At 42.4% G+C, this 17,116-nt stretch overlaps 1 protein-coding gene across 2 annotated transcripts in view; it reads left to right on the forward strand.

Moving 5' to 3' along the window:
- The first annotated feature begins 157 nt into the window (after positions 1-157).
- LOC135522559 (progressive ankylosis protein homolog) overlaps positions 158-17,116 on the forward strand; it is a 47,269-nt gene continuing 30,310 nt past the window's right edge. Inside the window, exon 1 of one of the 2 annotated variants that reach the window (XM_064948936.1) lies at positions 158-240. Coding sequence is in view for 1 of the 2 variants with exons in the window: in XM_064948935.1 (XP_064805007.1) it covers positions 7,647-7,742 (96 nt within the window). In the remaining variant the exon portion in view is untranslated. Of the gene's footprint in view, positions 241-7,269; positions 7,743-17,116 lie in introns of those variants that run through there. The other variant, XM_064948935.1, reaches the window with a different exon arrangement.

The raw sequence follows: 17,116 nt of genomic DNA on the forward strand, positions 1-17,116 counted from the left end.
ATTATTATCTTCACAGTCTTCAATGTATTTCTGAATGATCATATCATTCATTCGTCGCTATTTCCTTCGGGAAATTCTTATACAACTAGAACTAGTTGTTGCGGAAGGATATTTAAGTGGGAGGAGTTTAAAAAAAACGCAGTATTCCGTGCAAAAACAGCTTTACGTCTCAGCAGCAGAGAGAAGATGCATGCCCAGTTCAACACTTCAAAGCCTGTCATATTCTGTATCTGAAATGAGGTAAAGTATTGATAAATCAGAGGGAGGGAGCATAATCGGAAATACATATAAAATACAGTTAAAAAAATCTCAAACTGTTTTTCCTGTACATGTTTTTCCCTGAAAACTCACCAAGCGTAGGGGAGATATTTAAATACATGTTTAAATATTGAAATATTTAAACGTACGGGAGATATTTAAATACATGGCTCTGGGAGACTAGGGGAAATAATAGTAAAGTGTGGTTCAGCAGGGACTGGGTCATCTGACAAATCCCAGAACAACAAGATAGAAAACTTTACCTGATGGACAAGAAACATGCAGCAAGAAGACATGCTTGATTAGGTAGTCTGCTGCAGGTAAACCCAGTTGATAATGTGGTATGTAGGGCAAGAGCTTGAACTTTGATGATCCAGACCTTGGTGTGAGCTATGGCAATGGTGACGAGATACGATGTTGGCTTCCAACAGGCCAGATATAACTGCACTGCTAAAGTTTCGTTTTAAAAATGAGCACCTCCACAAATTGGCCATTGAACGTGAAGAAAGACATTGGAATGTCCTCAATAAAAACAGACGATTAATCGATGTATGGTTATAAAGCACCCTCTAGCGTCTAAAAAGCGACAGTGCAGCGCAACATCAGCACGTGGGGCGAGATGAACGTTTTTTAAAACACGATTTAAAAGGTTGTTCATGAAGAAAATCAAAAAACAATGAATGGAAGTTAGCCACTGCCCCCAGAATAACAGGTTTATAAACGCAGGTGGAGTCAGGGCCAGTTGATGCTACTGGGTTTGGATTATCTTTTACATTCAGATGTAATCAAATCAGTAATATCTATAGATAGTACAGGTGGTATACAATATAATATTTGACAGTAAAAAGCAGCTTCAATATCATAATATTATTCCATTATTCTCATTGATTCTCTTGAACATGGTCATCTGCAACTGATTCTATAATAAGCTCTTTCCTAAATGATTTCAGTAATAAATCCATTAATTTTGCTGAGACAATTATTCAAGTGTACTAAAATGTAGTGAAAAAATAGTTGCTATCTATTTTGTGGTGTAAAACCCTATCAAGCCACACCGTAATCAAGTTCATGGGTTTTTGTTTCATGGTGTAGTGTAGAATCATTGATTTTTAGATAACCTAAACTAAACTTTTCCTGGACAGGTAATATGGTCAAGAAAAACTCCTGGCCCAACACAGACTCCAGACACTGGTAGTCTTATCAGAGATAATCCATATATCCTACGACCGTATGTGGACCCATCCATATAAAATGGAAGGACGTGAGAACAAAATAGATATGTAAAGCCTATCCTTGCTTCCATATACAGTTGAAGTCAGAAGTTTACATACACCTTAGCCAAATACATTTAAACTCAGTTTTTCACAATTCCTGACATTTAATCAGAGTAAAAATTCCCTGTCTTAGGTGAGTTAGGATTAAAACTGTATTTTAAGAATGTGAAATGTCAGAATAATAGTAGAGAGAATGATTGATTTCAGCTTTTATTCCTTTCATCACATTCCCAGTGGGTCAGAAGTTTACATGCACTCAATTAGTATTTGTTAGTATTGCCTTTAAATTGTTTAACTTGGGTCAAATGTTTCAGTTAGCCTTCCGCAAGCTTCCCACAATAAGTTAGGTGAATTTTGGCCCATTCCTCATGACAGAGCTGGTGTTACTGAGTCAGGTTTGTAGGCCTCCTTGCTCGCACATGCTTTTTGAGTTCTGCCCACAAATTTTCTATACTATTGAGCTATGTGATGGCCACTCCAATACCTTGACTTTGTTGTCCTTAAGCCATTTTGCCACAACTTTGGAAGTATGCTTGGGGTCATTGTCCATTTGGAAGACCCATTTACGACCAAACTTCCTGACTGATGCCTTGAGATGTTGCTTCAATATATCCACAATTGTCCTACCTCATTATGCCATCTATTTTGTGAAGTGCACCAGCCCCTCCTGCAGCAAATCACCCCCACAACATGATGCTGCCGCCCCCGTGCTTCACGGTTAGGATGGTGTTCTTCGGCTTGCAAGTGTAACAGTACAACTTTAGACCGTCCCCTCGCCCATACCCAGGCATGAACCAGGGACCCTCTGCACACATCAACAACAGTCACCCACGAAGCATCGTTACCCTTCGCTCCACAAAATCCGCAGCCATTGCAGAGCAAGGGGAACCATTACTTCAAGGTCTCAGAGCAAGTGACGTCACCGATTGAAACGCTATTTAGCGCCACCACAGCTAACTAAGCTATCCGTTTCACATCCGTTACACAAGCCTCCCCCTTTTTCCTCCAAAGATAATGATGGTCATTATGACAAAACAGTTCTATTTTTGTTTCATCAGACCAGAGGACATTTCTCCAAGAAATATGATCTTTGTCCCCATGTGCAGTAGCAAACCGTAGTTTGTCTTTTTTATGGCGGTTTTGGAGCAGTGGCTTCTTCCTTGCTGAGCGGCCTTTCAGGTTATGTCGATATAGGACTTGCTTTACTGTGGATATAGATACAGGTACCTGTTTCCTCCAACATCTTCACATGCCCTTTGTTGCTGTTTTGGGATTGATTTGCACTTTTCGCACCAAAGTACGTTCATCGCTAGGAGACAGAACACGTCTCCTTCCTGAGCGGTACGACGGCTGCGTGGCCCCATAGTGTTTATTCTTGCGTACTATTGTTTGTACAGATGAACGTGGTACTTTCAGGCGTTTGGAAATTGCTCCCAAGGATGAACCAGACTTGTGGAGGTCTACAATATTTTTTTCTGAGGTCTTGACTGATTTCTTTAGGGAAACCATGATGTCAAGCAAAGAGGCACTGAGTTTGAAAGTAGGCCACAGGTACACCTCCAATTGACTCAAATGATGTCAATTAGCCTATCAGAAGCTTCTAAAGCCATGACATAATTTTCTGGAATTTTCCAAGCTGTTTAAAGGCACAGTGAACTTAGTGTATGTAAACGTCTGACCCACTGGAATTGTAATTTGTCTGTAAACAGTTGTTTGAAAAAATTACTTGTGTCATGCAAAGTAGATGTCTTAACCAACAAGCCAAAACTATAGTTTGTTAACAATACATTTGTGGAGTGGCTGAAAAATGAGTTTTAATGACTCCAACCTAAGCGTATGTAAACTTCCGACTTCAACTGTATAATTAATATATCATGTTGCTTTGACACCTAGTCGTCGCAGACATAACTAGTTTAATAGGTTTAAAATTAAACAGGTACAAAGTACCCAGGGGCCCGGGGCCAAACTGACAATTTAACACACTGCCACAGATTCAACAGTTTTATCGGGCCTACATTTCTCAACTCAGTGGCGTTGTGGCTAGAGTATCACCATGGGATTGCAACGTTGTGGGTTAGATCCCTGATCGAGTCATACAAAGTTCTTGTCATTGCAAGTTTACAAGTATATTATTGCACCAATTTCCTATATAGGTTCCAGAATATTTTTTTCTTCCTAAAGGCATCCATTTTACTGCAGAACCCATAAAACATTGTAGTGTAGTATCTTGAGGATACTGTAAAAATATTCCATGTAGGCTAGTAGTTTGTCTGTGTTTTGAAGTTTAATCAGCTGCTACCTTTATAGTTTGGACTTTTGTTTCTTCAGCAACCCTCATAGGCCTACAAACTCTGCATTCAACTGTGGTGAAGGTAGACAACAACACCTTCACCACGCTGATCCTCAACACTAGGGCCCCACAAGGTTGTGTGCTCAGCCCCTTCCTGTACTCCCTGTTCATCCATGGCCACGCACATCTCCAACTCAATCATCAAGTTTGCTGACGACACAACAGTGGTAGGCCTGATTACCAACAACGATGATTCAGCCTACAGGGAGGAGGTGAGGGCCCTGGCAGAGAGGTGCCAGGAAAATCACATCTCCCTCAACGTCAACAAATGAAGGAATTCAGGAGACAGCAGAGAGAGCATGCCCCCATCCACATCAACTGGGCCGCAGTGGAGAGGGTGAAAAGCTTGAAGTTCATCAAATGGTCACACTATACAGACAGTTTGATGAAGAAGGCACAACAGCAAGTCTTCAACCTCAGGAGGCTGAAGAAATTCAGCTTGGCCCTTCAGACCCTCACAAATGTCAACAGATGCACCATTGACAGCATCCTATTTGACTGTATCACCGTCTGGTATGGCAATTGCATAATCCGCAACCACTAGGCTCTCAAGAGGGTGGTGAAGTCAGGCCAACACAACACTGGGGGCACATTGACGGCCCTCCAGGACATCTATAGTACAGCATCCGGTGTGTCATGAGGGCCAATAAGATCATCAAAGACCTCAGCTGTACTCACCATTTCTATTCATATACTGTCCATTCACACCATTATATAATATACACTACATGGCCAAATGTATGTGGACACCTGCTTGTCAAACATCTCATTCCAAATTCATGGGCATTAATATGGAGTTGGTCCCCCCCTTTGCTGCTACAACAGCCTCCACTCTTCTGGGAAGGCTTTCCACTAGATGTTGGAACATTGCTGCAGGGACTTGCTTCCATTCAGTCATAAGAGCATTAGTGAGGTCGGGCACTGATATTGGGCGATTAGGCCTGACTCACAGTTGGTGTTCCAATTCATCCAAAAGATGTTCGATGTGGTTGAGGTCAGTCAAAGCCAATCAAGTTCTTCCACACCAATCTCGACAAAACATTTCTGTATAGACCTCTCTTTGTGGACAGGGGCATTGTCATGCTTAAACAGGAAAGGGCCTTTCCCAAAATGTTGCCACAAAATTGGAAGCACAGAATCGTCTAGAATGTATGCTGTAGCGTTAAGATTTCCCTTCACTGGAACTAAGGGGCCTAGCCCGAACCATGAAAAAGAGCCCCAGAACATTATTCCTCCCCCACCAAACTTTACAGTTGGCACTATGCATCGGGGCAGATAACGTTCTCCTGGTATCTGCCAAACCCAGGTTCGTCCGTCGGACTGCCAGATGGTGAAGCGTGATTCATCACTACAAAGAAAGCATTTCCACTGCTCCAGAGTCCAATGGCAGAGAGCTTTACACCACTCCAGCCAATGCTTTGCCCACTGACTGCAAGCCAGGCCTAATTGACCAACATCAGTTCCCGAAATCACTAATGCTTTTGTGGCTGAATGGTAGCAGGTTCCCGCAGCAACTTTACAATAACTAGTGGAAAGCATTCCCAGAAGAGTGGAGGCTGTTATTGCAGCAAAGGGGGAACAGTAACCATTTTATAAAATCAATAAGGCACGCGAGGCAGTGCTGTATCTTGAATACCGTTACATGTAATGGGTAGTCCATTTTGTTAAGAACGGACGACCATATTTATGCCCATGATTTTGGAATGAGATGTTCGATGAGCAGGTGTCCACATAATTTTGGTAATGTAGTGTATATACACTTACCAGACAGTTTATTAGGTACACCATCCATTTCACAAAAATGGATCGCTCCTACATACAGTGAGTCACGTGGCCGTGGCTTCCTGTATAAAGCAGACAGACAGGCATTGAGGCATTCAGTTACTGTTCAATTTAACGTTAGAATGGGCAAAACTAGTGACTTAAACGACTGAGCGCGGTATGATCATCGGTGCCAGGCACGCCGGATCCAGTATCACAGAAACTACCGCACTATTGGGCTTTTCGCGCATGAAAGTGTCTAGTGTTTCCCAAGAATGGTGCGACAAAAAATAAAACGCATTCAGCGACAGTCCTGTGGGCGAAACCGTTCGTTGATAAGAGGTTGAAGAATGGCACGAACCGTGCAAGCTGTCAGGCGGGCCACAAACAGACAAATAATGGCGTAGTGCAACAATGGTGTGCAAAACAGCATCTCGGAACACACAACTCGTCGATCATTATCACGGATTTCCAGCAGACGACCACAAAGAGTTCCACACCTATCAGCAAAAAACAAGAAAAAGCTGAAAAACATTGCCTGGTCCGACGAATCCCGGTTCCTGTCATGCTGATGGCAGAATCAGGATTTGGCTTAAGCAGCATGAGTTCATGAACCCATCCTGCATGGTGTCAACGGTACAGGCTGGTGGCGGTGGTGTACCGCTGTCCAATCTGTAGAAACTGTGTGATACCATTGCGTCAGCATGGACCAACATCCCTGTGCAACATTTCTGACTTGTAGAAGCCATGCCCGAAGAACCCAGGCTGTTCTGGAGGCAAAGGGAGGTTGTGGTATCAACAGTACAGGCTGGAGGTGGTGGTGTACCGCTGTCCAATCTGCAGAAACTGTGTGATGCCATCGTGTCAGCATGGACCAACATCCTTGTGCAATGTTTCTGACTTGTAGAATCCATGCCCGAAGGGAGGTCGTGCTGTATTGTCTGTCACAGGCACGTTATGCCTGCAAACAGTTCCATCTGAAAAGAATCACTCCACTGCAATAAGAATATCATGTTCATGTCCGAATCATCTCTTGTATTTAATCTCAATTTTTGTCCAGACTAAATATTCTAGTGGAAGAATTACATTGTATGAATTGATTTACCAAAATAAAGCTTTAATGACAATTAAATATGTTGGTAAAAGTAATAAGGCATTGTATCGCGTCGGGGAGAACAATGTAATTTATTTACCTGTTACAGCGCTACCTCTTGTGCCTTGTTGTTTAATAAGGCTGTATTCTTAAATTGCCTCCACTCCAGTGAGTCAGAACGCGCTCTGGGTCGTTCGTTACCTCTGATCGTTCAGAGCGCACACTGGACGCTCCGACCGAGGAGTAGGGTTGATCGGTCAAGACACAAATAAGAGAACTCTGACCATTTTACTCGCTCTAGCTGGTTAGGCTGTTTTCATGTTAAATAGAGCGTTAGTGACTGTAACTGTGCTGCTGGTAACAATGTAATTACCCCCCCAGCTATATACATCTGCTAAATATGTGTACACGACCATTACAATTTGATTTGTCTACCTATAATTCATGACGTCAAGAGTAGGTGGAGGAAGTTTAAATTTGGTGCCGAACCACGTGTGTGGTTTGGTTTCAGGCAAGGCGGGGATGGCTTGCTGTTGAACGCTCAGAATCGTATGCTACGAGAGCAAAGCTTTCTGGTATTCCCTCATTGTTTTGATACAAGCCGAGGTTCTCACTGGATTCTCTCGGTCAATTTTGTTTTAATGCAGCTTGCTGTCATTTTCTCCAACGTTGTCGAGCGATGCAGAAACGCCCATCTGCAATAATTCTTCTGACCTTCGCCTCCTCTGCACACCGAAGCGTATTCCTTGGATCCAGCGATGCGGGGAGCGTTCTGACTTTGACTGTCAGTTGAATTGGCATTTATTTAACGTGAAGTGCCTACCTACAATCTATTCTACCGATTTAACGTAATATTTTTAATAATCACGACTGAAGCAGATGCCCCTGGTTCTGTCACCCCTGCTATACTATGTTGGAATTTCCATCTCTCATTCCATATTGGCCTCTCATCAGCTTTCTGGTGCCTATGGCTATTACCAATGTAGCCATCGACCTCGGTGAACAGGTAGGTCGCCGGTATCAAATTGACATGAGACAGCGATATTTGCATAGGATATGTGCTAGTCGGTAGCCAACATTGGGGGTTGAGGTAAGAGTGACGGATGAACGTCAACAATTAGCTAGATGTCAGGCTCTGTCAAAACACGGTCCGGATAACTTCTATCGCTTGTTTGATTTGACATGAACTAAGCATTCAACGTGGTACAGAATGTTGTATCTATCCATCAGACAACCACTAGTAGTGGCCTACAATTCAAGAATTTGATCAATTCATTACAGGCACGTGTATAATTTAAACGCCGGCAGATGGCGATATTGAGACGGGTAATTTTTACCGTCCAAATAAATTATGGAGCCAGCAATACATTTGCATCACTTGTGGACCGGTTCGTACCTGACATATTCTCCATTCATCCTGCATAGGCGTCGATTTCCTCAACTTTATTGAATGGATAGATGGCGGGAAAAATATGGTTACTTTATGAAACACCGTTTTCCACTACCATGCTAGTGACAAAATGCTGAGCCCGCCTATACTTTCTTTGGATTGGTGGATACATCTCATTATTTGAATACTTTTTTGAATATTCAATGAGGTTTGTTGATTTCAACCGCATGTATTCAATGGAGAAATGCAACCATACTAGCCTCGTAACATGAATATGCTTAGTCATCTCAATACAACTCCGATAAGTGTTTTTTCCCACCGCAAAATTACGGGGAAGTCACGTGGCCAACTTATATCAGTACTCCTAACAACGTATGCATTAGGACATTTATATGCAATTAAATACATAGTAAATAAGCCATACAATTTTTGGCGGGGACCAAATTCGACACAGCATTGACCTCCATACAAAAACGTGCTTGGTGGGTGAGAATTCTTTTGTTTTTAAAGTGTTAGGAGATTTAGGTTAAGGTTAGCAAACAGGATAGCTAAAATAGTCCCAGACATGACTCCAACATTTCTTGCCACAACCAGGCCTACCCTGAGAGTAGTCTTGGTTTCCACCAATGCGATGCTGCCACAGCATCAAGCATAAAATAAACATAGCCCATGGTCTGGTAGTTTCAACCTGATTGGTTGAACAGATATACAACATCAGGGATTAACGTTAAGAAAATTGTTTCATAAGGAAAGTAAGCATGTTTTCCTTTACAGGAACATTCATGTGTCCTGTTTTCTGAGGGTTGGGAGAATATTCCATTACTTCCCACAGAACATGGTTGCTATATTCTCAGAATATAATTGATATTAATGTTATAGACGCGTTTCATGGGAATGTTTTCTCCCCCTCAACAAATGGTTTCATTACACATCACTCCTTGTGAGGCCCTGATTGGTGAACCACTGATCCTTTCAGTGTTTTGTCTGTTGGCAAAGTTAGGGACACACACAGTTCGATTAATCCCACCCGTGTAGGTGTTTTGTTTCGGATGAAAGTTGAATGCATTCTATTTGGAACCTGGCTCCCTCCCAGAGTCAGGTGCCCCGCGAAGTTGGCTCAAAACGAAATTGACGTAATTAAGCATGTGTAGCAATTACTAGGATTCTGTGTTTTCTCATGCAAAAGGGATTGCTTTTGATAAACACGATTTATCTGCCTTCCCAATGAAAACTATACATAACTAAATGCAACATGCAACCATTTCAACGATTTTACTGAGTTACAGTTCAAATAAGGAAATCAGCAATTGAAACAAATTAATTTGGCCCAAATCTAGGGATTTCACATCAATCAGAATGAGTTTTTCTCCACAAAAGGGCTTTATTACAAACAAATACTCCTCAGTTTGTAGAGATATGTGTGGAAGAACTTGACTGGCCTGCACAGAGCCCTGACTGGCCTGCGCAGAGCCCTGACTGGCCTGCGCAGAGCCCTGACTGGCCTGCGCAGAGCCCTGACTGGCCTGCACAGAGCCCTGACTGGCCTGCACAGAGCCCTGACTGGCCTGCACAGAGCCCTGACTGGCCTGCACAGAGCCCTGACTGGCCTGCACAGAGCCCTGACTGGCCTGCACAGAGCCCTGACTGGCCTGCACAGAGCCCTGACCTCAACCCCATTGAACACCCTTGGGATGAATTGGAACGCCGACTGTGAACCAGGCCTAATTGTCCAACATCAGTGCCCGACCTCACTAATGCTCTTATGACTGAATGGAAGCAAGTCCCTGCAGCAATGTTCCAACATCTAGTGGAAAGACTTCCCTGAAGAGTGGAGCTGTTATATCAGCAAAGGGGGACCAACTCCATAGTAATGCCCATGACTTTGGCCATGTGGTGTATGAAGAAATAAAGCTAGAATCTTAAATGTTGTAGGTGCACTGGTGTTCCTAAATTCAAATTCCAGGTCACACAGCAAAATATTTAGGTGCAAATGCTAATAAAATGGTCCCATTGTAGAGCTTTGGTGGCAAATACCAAATAGCCTATATGATTTTTGAGTTGCGACTGTCAGTGAAAAGTAGAGACACAGCCAGGCATTGGTGCTGTGAATTGCCAGGGACCTCACAATACGATGTTATCACGATACTTAGGTTCCGTTGCGATATGTATTGCTATTCTCAGTATTATTTTGGGAATCGATATTGTGATTTGTATTTATTTATTGCGATTCGATTTGCCAAACATATTGCTCACCATGTCTGCTGCAGAGGGACGAGCCATGAGAAAGAGTTTGAAATCTAATTAACTCATTATTTAAAAATAAAATGGAGAAAAGGCTATGGAGTTTTGGTGCCGGTACAGCCAACTAGCGCAATTTAAAAAATAAAATAAAATGAAAATAAAAATTGTCAAAATGATACGATAGTCAAAAATAATGTCCAGCGATGTAACTATTGATCCCCCATCACTACCAGACATATTGCAATATTTCAAAACATAATTGCTGGAAAACAGTTTGGAAAGCAAATAGTTACTGCGGTAAAGAGAAGACAATGAAAATACTAATATATCTGTTAGTTATCATAGTTCTCAACTAAATTTAGCAAACAGAATAGCCTATCTTAATGGCACCAGTGGAGAGAATTGGCTGAGTGTGTGCATATTCACTCTTTATCATTGTTGGGTCAGTGCCGGTTGAAAGTTTGATTTTGGACAACAATTTCCTCCTCCAGATTAGATGGATGTCATATTGTATTTGTGTCTCCCCTTCTTGACTTAACACATTTTGTTACGTTATTCAAAAATGTATTAAATTGTTTTCTTCCCCCAATCAACACAATACGCCATAATGACAAAGCAAAACATATATATTTCTTTGCAAATGTATTAAAAATAAACTACCACATTTACATAAGTATTCAGACCCTTTACTCCGTACTTTGTTGAAGCACCTTTGGCAGCGATTATAGCCTTGAGTCTTCTTGGGTATGACGCTACAATCTTGGCACACCTGTATTTGGGGGTTTCTCCCCTTCTTTGCAGATTCTCTCAAGCTCTGTCAGGTTGGATGGTGAGTGTCGCTGCACAGGTCTCTCCAGATATGTTCGATCGGGTTCTAGTCCAGGCTCTGGTGAGGCCACTCAAGGACATTCAGAGACTTGTCCGGAAGCCATTCCTGCATTGTCTTGGCTGTGTGCTTAGGGTTGTTGTCCTGTTGGAACGTGAACCTTCGCCCCAGTCGAAGTTCTAGAGCGCTCTGGAGCATGGTTTCATCAAGGATCTCTCTCTGTACTTTGCTCTGTTAATCTTTCCACCGATCCTGAGTCCCTGCCCTTGGAAAAACATCCCCATAGCATGATGCTGCCACCACCATACTTCACCATAGGGATGATGCTAGATTTCCTCAGGACTTGGCATTCAGGCCAAATAGTTCAATCTTGTTTCTCATGTGATTCTCATATGAGAGTCCTTCAGATGCCTTTTGGGAAACTCCAAGCTGACTCATGTGCCTTTTACTGAGGAGTGGCTTCCGTCTGGCCACTCTACCATAAAGGCCTGATTGGCGGAGTGCTGCAGAGATGCTTGTCCTTCTGGAAGGTTATCCTATCTCCACATAGGAGCTCTGTCAGAGTGACCATCGGGTTCTTGGTCACCTCCCTGACCAAGGCCCCTCTCCTCCGATTGCTCAGTTTGGCCAGGCTGCCAGCTCTAGGAAGAGTCTTGGTGGTTCCATTTAAGAATGATGGAGGCCACTGTTCTTGGGGACCTTCAGTGCTGCAGACATTTTTTAGTATCCTTCCCCAGATCTGTGCCTCGACACAATCCTGTTTCGGAGCTCTACGGAAAATTCCTTCAACATCATTGCTTAGTTTTTGCTCTGACATGCACTGTCAACTGTGGGACCTTTATATAGACAGGTGTGTGCCTTTCCAAATCCTGTCCAATCAATTGAATTTACCCCAGGTGGACTCCAATCATCCTTGAAATGTTTTTACAACTTGACCAATGGAAACAGGATGCACCAGAACTCAATTTCTAGTCTCATATCAAAGGGTCTGAATACTTTTTTAAATATGGTATTTGTTTTTATTTTTAATAAATTGGCAAAAAATCTAAACCTGTTTTTGTCATTATGTGGTACTGTGTATAGATTGATGCCATTTTTTTGTTTAATCAATTTTAGAATTAAGCTGTAACGTAAGAAAATGTGGAAAAGTTTAAGGGGTCTGAGTACTTTACGAATGCACGGTATATGCATAATCTATAAAGGCTTCATAATTCATAAAGGTAATGTTAACTGACTGATTATCTCATAGAACAATATGTGGAAGATATCTTAAGCGTCTGTTAACCTCTGACCTTATTTTTGGCATTTATCCCAAAACCCTATTCTTTTCTCATTCTTTTTCACAAATAGGGATAGCTTAACAAACCGGAGGTAACTAATTTCTGGGTTTTAGGACTTCAAGCTGGGAAGCTCCACTGTGATATCTAGAACAGTGAATGTAAACTAAAAAGCCCTTGCATTGTAGCATGGATCTAGGACAGTGAGCAACAGATATCCACTATAACATGGAAAGAAGAGTAGCTTTTTGTTGAATGAGTGGTGACTGATTTGAATTATTAGTAGATGTTATTGATCTACTTGTGCATCTTTGTGGCTTTGAGCAGGCCATAAGGCACACAGAACTAAAGCCCAGTTCAGTGGCGATCTTATCTTATGAATATCATAGCCCCACACCAGTAACCCACAGTAGTCCCAGTCATATGACAGATGACAGGTCTACTCATACTAGCTGGTATTCTTGCCTAGTCCTAGTGGGCAGTAGGAGTCCAAGCGTGCGTCTCAGAAGAGGTTAGGATTATGCATGGCGTAATGGCTGTGTGAGCAGCTATGAATCGTACCAAGCTCCCTTCTATGGAAAGAGGCAGCTGCGGATGCTCTCTGGAGGCAAAGCTAAATGGAAATAATGTCTAATTCGCCTGAATGACTGATTCAGTTTTTCAGGATCACGACAGGGTATAAAGTGTTTTTAGCATAGAAATAGAATGAGTTGAATGGGCTTTGAGTTTGGAACCTGACTGGTAAACTCATGGGTACTTGACTGCCTGGTAATGTAGAATATTAATTAAAATTATGCTAACTTAAGTTGCTCATGGAATATATTTTTTTGTATTGTCAATTAAGTTTATTAAACTAATCACGGAACAGATTGATAGGTACACATCCTGCTTTTACATCCTGCTTTGCTACTATGGGTACATTTGCAATTTCTGCCAGTCCGCCCATTGTCATCATTATCTTTAATGGGGACGCCTGTTCTATTCTTTCTATTTCTATAGGGTTTTACATATTTCCACATGAATCCATTATGTATAGGCACATGTATATTGTCTCCTATGCAGATTTTGTTACAATATTTCAGAAAAATTTAACTGGTAAAATTATCACAGCAAAAAAAAAGAAACGTCTCACGTCTCACTGTCAACTGCGTTTCTTTTCAGCAAGCTTAGCATGTGTAAATATTTGTATGAACATAAGATTCAACAACTGAGACATAAACTGAACAAGTTCCACAGACGTGACTAACAGAAGTGGAATGATGTGTCCCTGAACAAACGGGGGTCAAAATCAAAAGTAAGTCAGTATCTGGTGTGGCCACCAGCTGCATTAAGTACTGCAGTGCATCTCCTCATGGACTGCACCAGATTTGCCAGTTCTTGCTGTGAGATGTTATCCCATTCTTGCCGGTGCCTTGGTGGAAGTTCCCGGACATTTCTGGGGGGAATGGCTCTCGCCCTCACCTTCCGATCCAACATGTCCCAGACGTGCTCAATGGGATTGAGTTCCGGGCTCTTCGCTGGCCATGGCAGAACACTAGAAATCACGCACAGAATGAGCATTATGGCTGGTGGCGTTGTCATGCTGGAGGGTCATGTCAGGATGAGCCTGCAGGAAGAGTACCACATGAGGGAGGAGGATGTATTCCCTGTAATGCACAGCTTTGAGATTGCCTGCAATGACAACAAGCTCAGTCCGATGATGCTGTGACACACCACCCCAGACCATGACGGATTCGCAACCTCTAAATCGATCCCGCTCCAGAGTACAGGCCTCGGTGTAATGCTCATTCCTTCGATGATATGCGAATCCGACCATCACCCCTGGTGAGACAAAACCGCAACTCATCAGTGAAGAGCACTTTCTGTCAGTCCTGTATGGTCCAGAAACAGTGGATTTGTGCCCATAGGCGACGTTGTTGCCGGTGATGTCTGGTGTGGACCTGCCTTACAATAGGCCTACAAGCCCTGTCCAGCCTCTCAGCCTATTGCGGACAGTCTGAGCACTGATGGAGGGATTGTGCGTTCCTGGTGCAACTCGGGCAGTTTTTGCCATCTTGTACCTGTCCCGCAGGTGTGATGTTCGGATGTACCGATCCTGTGCAGGTGTTACACGTGGTCTGGCACTGCGAGGACAATCAGCTGTCCGTCCTGTCTCCCTGTAGCACTGTCTTAGGCGTCTCACAGTACAGGCATTGCAATTTATTGCCCTGGCCACATCTGCAGTCCTGATGCCTCCTTGCAGCATGCTTATGGCACGTTCATGCAGATGAGCAGGGACATTAACATTAACATTTAAGTCATTTAGCAGACGCTCTTATCCAGAGCGACTTACCTGGGCATTTTTCTTTTGGTGTTTTTCAGAGTCAGTAGAAAGGCCTCTTTAGTGTCCTCAGTTTTCATAACTGTGACCTTAATTGCCTACTGCCTGTAAGCTGTTAACATCCACATGTGCATGTTCATTTAATTGTTTATGGTTCATTGAACAAGTATGGGAAACAGTGTTTAAACCCTTTACAAAGAAGCTCTATGAAATTATTTGGAGTTTTACAAATTATCTTTGAAAGACAGGGTCCTGAAAAGGGTGTGTGTGTGAGCGAGTTAAAAGTTTGGACACCTACTCATTCCAGGGTTTTTCTTTATTTTGACTATTTTCTACATTGTAGAATAATAGTGACGACAACAAAACTATGAAATAACACACGTGGAATCATGTAGTAACCAAAAAAAGTTAAATCAAAATATATTTGCTATTTGAGAATCTTCATAGTTGCCACCCTTTGGCTTGATGACAGCTTTGCACACATTTGTCATTTTAGAGGGCTTTTATTATCCCCAGGACAGGGTGCACTTGTATAATGATCATGTTTAATCAGCTTCTTGATATGCCACACCTGTCAGGTTTATGGGTTATCTTGGGCCAAGGAGAAATGCTCACTAACAGGGATGTTAACAATTTGTTCATAATATTTCAGAGGAATAAGCTTTTTGTGCGTATGAAATATTTCTGTGATCTTTTATTTCAGCTCATGAAGCATGGGACCAACACTTTACATGTTTCGTTTTATATTTTTGTTCAGTATAGGACAGTAAATGTTTTGGTGATACCCGTGGTACACTGTCTGATATACCATGGGATTCATCCAACCAGCATTCAGTTTACAAACCACCCAGTTTATAATTAAACAATAAGGCTTGAGTGCGTGTGGTATATGGCCGATATTCCACGGCTAAGAGCTGTTCTTATACTAGACCCAATGCGGAGTGCCTGGACATAGCCCTTAGCCGTGGTATATTGGCCATATACCACAAACCCCCGAGGTGCCTTATTGCTTTTTTATAAACTGATTACCAACGTAATTAGAGTAGTAAAAATACATGTTTTGCCATACCCGCTGTATATTGTTTGATATTCCACAGATGTCAGCCAATCAGCATTCAGGGCTCGACCCACCCAGTTTATAATTGTAAATAAATCCCATTTGTGCATGTGCATAACTGATCAATCCGACAGGAGATTTTGAGTGATAAAACTTGGACAGAGGATCTCAATCTCTGTGCAAGAAACACTTGGACAAACTTCGAAAAACAAATGTTTGGCTATTTTCTGGCAGTTGTGCTGTTTGTGGCAGACGTTAAGATTACAAATGTTTTATATGGCTCATTTGTTAGATTGACTTGTTATTTCAATAGGCATAGGCTACTGACTAAAATCATCTGGGTTTATAATTGCAATTCAACTTTGCTATGGTTTGCTGAGCAAGATGCAGGTATTATATATCCCAACATCTAATTTCAGGGAAAAGTCCACAATGAAACTGAGATTAAATTTGGAGAATGATACATTTATGATAGAGCTGTGACCATGATCAGAATTGAGCTTCAAATTTAATTAAGTAAACAAGGCCATTTAATAATTACATAATAACACAGTGCACCTGAAGTCGTCTTCCAGTGCTTTGTCGCCATTACAGTGCTGAAATAGCAGCTGCATCTTCTGATTTACATGGACAAGATGGACCTGATCAGCAATGATACTCTGAAACACTTTGAATACAGCCCTAGATCTTCCCTAGTTCTGTGAGTGAGTACGGGGAAGAGGGCCGGGAGAGGAGTGTCCTGCAGGTGTGTGTGGTGGCCTGGCCAGTCATTTGTGGTTCCTCGCTGTAGCCTCAGGCCTTTGGCTCTTAATCTGAATCTCTCACCCAGCTCGCTACCTCTTCATTGTCACTGTTGAATGTCCTTCTCTGATCTCCCTTTCCTCAGCCCATGCCACCACAGACAATAGCAACACCAGTAGCCTCGGCACCACTCATTCTGAAAGGACACCTCTTCAGAAATTATCTACGATGCTCAGATTACCAATGGTTAACTAGGGAGCTAGGATATATCAGGTAGCTAGCCATTTACAGTCCCAGCAGTTCATCAATAGATCAATAAACACTAACATAGTCACAACCATATTATAATCTAAAATAGAAATTGAGAAATGTCACTCTCTTGGCGTTTTTAAGAGGCATTAACATGTGGGAAAATATCCAGGCTGCATCACATCTGGCCGTGATTGGGAGTCCCATAGGCAGGCGCACAATTGGCCCAGCGTTGGCCGGGTTAGGCCGTCAATTGTTAATACGAATTTGTTCAATTGA

The sequence above is a fragment of the Oncorhynchus masou genome, chromosome 30 (assembly GCF_036934945.1).
Source record: "Oncorhynchus masou masou isolate Uvic2021 chromosome 30, UVic_Omas_1.1, whole genome shotgun sequence".
NCBI classification, from domain to species: domain Eukaryota; kingdom Metazoa; phylum Chordata; class Actinopteri; order Salmoniformes; family Salmonidae; genus Oncorhynchus; species Oncorhynchus masou.